The sequence below is a fragment of the Melospiza georgiana genome, chromosome 1 (genome assembly GCF_028018845.1).
Source record: "Melospiza georgiana isolate bMelGeo1 chromosome 1, bMelGeo1.pri, whole genome shotgun sequence".
NCBI lineage: Eukaryota > Metazoa > Chordata > Aves > Passeriformes > Passerellidae > Melospiza > Melospiza georgiana.
In genome coordinates this window covers 94077394-94084277 of record NC_080430.1, presented here as the reverse complement: position 1 = coordinate 94084277, position 6884 = coordinate 94077394, and the positions used below count along the sequence as shown (strand labels likewise).

Below are 6884 nucleotides of genomic sequence, written 5' to 3'. Positions count from 1 at the left end.
GAAATCCTCCCTGCAGATGACGGGTAGTATTATTCATTCTTATTTGTTTAGCTGAATTTAGAAATGAGCCGGGAAGGGAGAAAAAATTTGGATATCCAGTAAGCAGGATGTATTTTATAACCATTTTATATCATGCATTGTATTCTTAATTGGAAAAAATGAAAATTGAACATAAACATCAATATTCTAATAATATTAGGGTAGGAAATTGAATAAGCTGTAAGCTTCTATCTTCACTAATGCCACCATGCTTTTTAGTGTTGCTGAATGTCACACTCAAGGAACAAACATTTTCCACGGTGGAACTTTCTCAGTGCTGTCATTTTGTAGTCTGAAACACAGAAACCTCTGAAGTAAGAAACCTATTCCTTTTGTTTTTCAGCGTCAAAGCCATGATTCCTCCGGGGGAATGCCTGTATGCTGGGAGGAAAAGGAGGAAACCCATTCAAAAACAGTTAAGTATCATATTCATCAGGCGGCATCTCCCTCCAAACATACGGGCTAGAAATGAGGTAGAAGAAGGGTTCCCTTCCTCCTATGGTCTCCTATGACACAGGAGAGACCTAATCTTTCTCTCTGCAATGAGAAACCCTTGGCTGGGAGGCTGACTCTTCATGGGGTAGATGTCTCCAGAAAGGATGCCAAGCCTGGCTCAAGCCATCCTTACCCAGCACTAGGAATCCCGGGAGGAGGCTGGTTGTGGTGGGCACCACGGTGCTGCCATGGAGAGTGGAGAGGGACAGTGCCCTTTTGTAGGCAGAACACACCAATGGACTAAATGTCAGCAGTGGCTTGGAGGGGTGGCTGCCACCTTGGTGCTTCCATGCTCCCTGCCTTTTGTCCAAGGAGCTTTTTGAGAAGCCATGTGCTGAGTGGCACCAGAGCACTGGCACTGCACTCCCCCTTCCCCTTTCCTGGGCTTAGCCTTGCTTGGGGCACTGCTAAGTCCAACATGAGCGGGCTGGGAAAGTGGGTCAGTTCAGCCAACTGAAAGAGCAGACTGGTGAGTCACTTTTTGCATATAGAACACATAATTTTCAGACTTCTGTTTACTATGGGATCACTTTCATTAGGAGAAAAATGGGAGAGAGGAATTGTATGTGCAAAGGCAAAGCAGGAAAAGAAGAAATGAAATGGAAATTTGTTACTACAAGATGCTTGAAAGGGAAGGGGAAAAAGAGGTTGCTATCACTCAAATGTAAATGAGTTCCAGATGCCATAAGCCAATCTATGAAGTAAAGCTTTTTAATGTAATCATCCCATATTTTCTGTGTTACACTTGATTATTTGATTATGAAACATACATTTTTACTGTGTTCAAATTATGAACTGGCACTGGTGGCCTTCATACAAAATTTAAGGATGAGAAGGTAACTAGAATAGATTTCCCTATTTTCAGTTGTTTAGAACTTCTAAAAATAACCGACTTGGCTTAAAATTGTACATATTGGTCTAAAGTCAAAGGGGAGTTTCTCTGAATGTTTTAATGACATCTGTTCATATTGTTTAGATTTGGGGCAGTATTTGCTCATGAACCACTTGCTACCACTTAAAAAGTTGTTTCTTTTAGCTTAAAATCTATCACATTTCAATAGACAAAGATAATGGCATAAGCAAATTATTCTTCCTGCAAAAATCCTGAGCGTTGAATTCAAAATGTATGTAAGATATCTACACTACTGTTTCAGTATATATGTGGATATTTGATTTTATAACAATTGCAAGAGGGATGGAACATTTCCAGTACATTAAATTACCTCTATGCAGAACAGTTTATGGACCATTACTTTTGTGAAGAAGGAAGGAGACTTGCAGTTGCTTTGAGAAACATTAAGCTTATGTTTGGAGTTTACATGCCTTTTAGAACTCCTCTCAAAGATGACTTCTAGATAAATTAATGGCTAAGAAAACTACCTGCTAACAAATCACGGAAATGACCTCATTAGCCCTTTTGGAAGCTCTGGCTTTAATACTCTCAGAAGAAAATTCTCACTTACTTTACACAACCAAGTATTCATCTTGGGAACCATTGCAGGTAATGCTGCCTTGAAAATAGCTTTTCTGTGATGTTGCCGTGCAGGTACCTGAGCCTAAACTTTTCAGGACATGAAAAAATTTGATTAAGAAACATGGGTTAAAACAAGGGGAACTGTTGGGATTGTTAGAATACTGAAGCCCCACCCTGGAGACAGCTGTCCATTTTGTGTGGTTAGTTACTTACCACTTGCTGAGGATGATTTCTCAGTTCCTAGCAACACTGGTCTCTTCCTCAAACCTTATCTGTTTGTGGGCTTGGTCTCTGGTAAGCCTTTCCTGAGCTTATTCCCTCACTCAGGGACTTTCCTCTAAAGGGGCTCTGAATGCCCCAGACCAGCTGGCTGACAGAGCTCCTTTCCTGGTCTGTGTCTTTCAGTCCTGCTCATCTTACTGACATTTCAGGGCTCCGAGATTGCTGTCATGCTGCCTTGATTGGTTTATCTTGAATTTAGAAGGGTAGACAAAGCCTATCAATTGACCAGCATATTTAGCCATTATTTCAATCCATGTTGTACAATCTTTGTTACAGCTTTTTTCTCTTGTTTGACTTTGACTTGTTTGACAGCACTTTCTCCTCCACAGTCTTGTTGTACTTTCCGCCCAACCATTCTGCCAATGAATCAAGGTAGATACTGGCACCTGTTCTGGGAGGAGTATTTGCTCAGCTGTAAAACCTGATTTTTCACAGAAAGTAAAGTTGATGGGTGTTCTTTGGCCAGTCCTCTCTCTTTAATGTAAAGAGTCTCTAGAATTTACCTTTTTTTTTAAACAAAAAGGTAAGTGAGCTCAGGTGCCTCAGTGCAAGCAGGATACTTGGATTCCAATAGGGACTCAGGGATTAGTGCTTTTGAAGATCAGAATTTAAAGGACAGAGGTGCAGTTTTCTCCTGTGCAGAACAACTGGGACATTTATATCTCCCCACACTCAGTGCATCCCAAGAGGCTAACTCTCTGACTCTACATAATCTTTTCATGATCAGGCTGTCAACCAGGTGGTGATCATGCAGCTGGCTTTTAATCCAGGATATCCCAGAATGATATTGTTCATTATGTTCATGAATGTTTTTCAGGCACAGGAATTTTGTTCTGAGGTACTTTTACAGAACAGTGATGAAAATGTATAAAAAAAGCACCATGGGAGACCACAGAGACCAACAAGACTAGGGAAGAATGTGTGGAAAATTTTACTGGGAGGAGCTAATATGTTTCAGTCTTGCTTTCTACACAGAACTAGCAGAGTTTATCTTCATTAGGTTGCCACTCTTCAGATAACATATAAGGTTCAGGTTCTCCTTTTATACACGCAAGAAAATTTAAAAAACATGGCTGTTTTCCTTTTGTGCCCCAAAACTTCCAAACAAGCCCCATTAAACATGTTCTACACTAAAGAACCCTGATGTTTATGGACACAGGTGAAACACCTGGAGCTCAAGCAGATTGAAAATTTTCCATCAGATATGCTTTTCAGCCAGCCAGCCAGCATTTTGACTAAAGGAAACATTTTCTACCAAGTGTTTATTTCCTGTGGAAATCTAACATTTTACTGGTAATTCAAGCATCTGGAAATTAAAGAGATCTTGTCTTTAACCTCAAGCTAAAATCACTGTGTTGAAACTAATACTTAAAAATGCTAAGGCAATGCTTCAGGACAGTTACCATTTGAGAACTTCAGCCACTATTCTTCTCAAACCCCGGCATCTTGTAAAACCCTCTCCCTCTACAAAACATTTCTTGTAATGTTTTACAGCTCTTTAAAGGCAACTATACCTGTCCTAGCTCTGAGTGTATCTCTAACTACTCCAGAATGATCACTTCAGTCAGAACTGTGCCAGTGCCAGGGTAAACAGAGACCTTGGGAGGTGCAGCTCTCTCCAGCTTCCTAGTTCTAATTTTAAAGCCCTTTGTGGTGTAGCCCTTCCTCTTACTTGGTACCACACTGTCCCACCTCTCATCCGCTCTGATGCTCTTCTTATGTCTTCCTGACCATTAATTCTGCTTTCACCTTTCCTTGCTGTCAAGATGCAGAAGAGACGTAGAAGGTGGCAAAGGGCTGCCTTTTCTTCAAGCAGCTTTCTCTCATTCTGTCCTTTTGGTCCATAGGACATGGTGAACATCCACACACACGTGGCTGCCACTGGAGCTCAGCTCTGCCAAAATTCCTATACAATGTCCAAGCACAGCTCAGTGACTGAGGGTGCTGGTCAGTACACTCATGATAATCCTCTGTTGTTACTTTGCTCTCAGCCTATGTCACATCTCATGGTCTGTCTTCCCTTCCCCTTCCTACTGGAAGCTTGCTGTCACGGTAAAAGATTAGACCTTTCTCAGCTCAGGTCTTCTGCTGGTTCAACACTGCAGCATACTTATAAAACCTATTCAGGGCAAAGTTTTCATTAACAGGGTAGGGCTCTGCAGAGGGTAGGGAACAGCAGACAGAGCTGTAGTTGCAGGAAATTCCTCTGCCAGCTCACCAAACTGGTTTACACTACTGGTGGTCTGTGTCATGGGCACACTGAATCACTAATGCCAAATGGCTCAACGCCTTGTGTACCACCTGAAGACAAAATGTTCTCCCCACCAGATCCCAAGGACTGCTGATGGGGGTCCTGCACAGCTACAAGGGCTTGTTACTACTGGGCAGTTCAACAATGTGAGGAAAGAAAAGCCATAGATATTCCTTGAATTATGTGTTCTCCTTTACTGTAGCACTGTTGTATGGAAAACAGAGTAAATGGGAGATCATCAAGTGTCTCCCATGTCTCTGTTTACAGTTTGACAATCCAGAGTTTAATATGAACACAACAAGAACCATCTCCTTTCAGCTCAAAATAAAGGCTAGAATTTTCATTTGCCTCAATGCAGCCCACTGAAGATTTTCCCTGCCCGTGCCTTTCTGTTTATGGCTAGCTAACTGAGCCTTTCCATGGAACTCACATTGTTTAAAATCACATCCACTTGGCACCTTACTACCATTTACATCCAACTCCTGTTTATTTGGATTCACTCCCTTACTGAATCATTTCCTTGAGTTTTCAGGAAGACTCTGCCCTAAACTTTCTCCAGTAGTCATTTTACACCATTCCCTACCATCTTCTGAAAACTATTCCTTGTACTCAGTACAAAGGCAGACCACCTAATTTCTTCAAACCATTCTTCTCTGGGATAGAGCAGTCATATTTTATGTGGTAAATAGGCTTGAACAACTTCTATTTCTATTTCATTTTACTCTCGGCAATTTTTACCTCTTGAACTCATCAGCTTAATTTTCCTTATTGGAATTAATTTCTTCAGTCCTACATTGCTTCCTTGCTTCAGCTGGTTTGTCAGATGTAAAGACTGATTAGCAAAGCTTAAGTTCTTTAGCTTCTGCTCAGCTGTAGGCTATGTTCCCACAAAATTACTACCCTCCATAAATCAGACATCCTTTTGGTGTCATAGGGTGGCTGAGCCTCAAGGTTTACTGCAAAAAATAGTTAACTGAGAAAAAGTAAGAAACACTATTTCTTCTTTGTTGATTGCATTATTTGTTCTCATATTTCCTCTCCCTTATATAAGAAAGTAGTTCATTTGTCCCAATCAGCAAAATCTTCTCCATGTGTTTGGAAGCAACTCGTTGTTTTATTGAAGAACCATATATAAGTATTGGCAATTTTGAATGAAATAGCAGAAATTATGTATTTTTAGTGATATTGAAAAAAAATATTATTTCTAACTCAATTTTTTTCTGTCCATTCTGTCCACTGATGCTGTGCCCTTGAAATGAGGTTCTCAAAAGTAGCAATGAATTTTTCAGATATGATTTTCTTTAAGAGGTTTTCAGTTAGCAGCAGTCACATGCACAAAACTGCTCCTCAAAAACTGGGGTTTTTTTTGCTAATTCCAAAGCACAATTGTTTCAGAATTACAACTGCCATGACAAATTAATACTGACGTAACTTAACGCCTTAACCACCTTATGATTGAAAAATGCAGTAAATGTGTGTAGTGTGAAAATGCAGTAGTAAAGTGTGACAAATAATTAGTTTTTACTCTCCTTGTCCAATGTCAGCTAGCTACTTGAGATTATGATCCTTGGATTCAGTGAGGTGAAAGTAGAAAGTGCTGCTAGCACAACTATAGTCTTCTTACTTGCCATTTCCCATCCTTGAGTATCCATGTAGTTTGTGGCTCCAGTGTCCCATAGCTCATCCCTGGGTAATGCATTTGACTACTGCTGGGTCCAGCAATAGCTGGCTACTGAAAGGAACGACCTTCTCAGCCTCCCACTCAGGTCTTCTTGCTTAATGGACAAGTCTGTGCTTCAGCACTGAGCATCCCCCACTGTCATGCTGGAAATAAGGTCCCCATTTCTGTGTGCAAAAGCACCAGCTTTTTCCTTTACTCCCTCTTGAGAGCATCTTAGACCTTCTCTGGGAATATCAGTGGACATTCCAAAACTGAGGTTCCTCACTTGTTATGTATAGCATCATAACGAATTTCCACAACAGCTATTCTAGGTTCTCTGGTACTGTCCATTGCATAAGGGGAACACGAAATGGGGATGGACTTGCTTCGCCTAGGAAGCTGAGTAACTCTCATCTCTACGTTTTGTGAGGAATATCAATCTTCTCAAGAAACCAAATTCTTATCTTTGTTATTACTGATGTAGGAAGGAAGGTAATAGTGAGAATGTACACTGGAGTTTTGAGCTTGAGGAAAGAATATCTCTTCACCTTACTTAGCCTACTTTTTACTCATGTCTAAAGACAGAGTCTTTTCTTAATTATCTCCTGGCTCACAGGTTAACTCTGAGTCATTAAATAGAGGGAACTAAGATGCTTTGAATGAATACAGTGGGTATTGAATGG

General features: G+C 40.7%; 1 protein-coding gene across 1 annotated transcript in view; it reads left to right on the top strand.

Moving 5' to 3' along the window:
- The first annotated feature begins 386 nt into the window (after window positions 1-386).
- Window positions 387-6884, top strand: part of AHRR (aryl hydrocarbon receptor repressor) — a 61796-nt gene continuing 55298 nt past the window's right edge. Inside the window, exon 1 of the mRNA XM_058037599.1 lies at window positions 387-454. Within this exon, the coding sequence (XP_057893582.1) occupies window positions 393-454 (62 nt within the window). The 5' untranslated portion in view covers window positions 387-392. The remainder of the gene's footprint in view (window positions 455-6884) is intronic.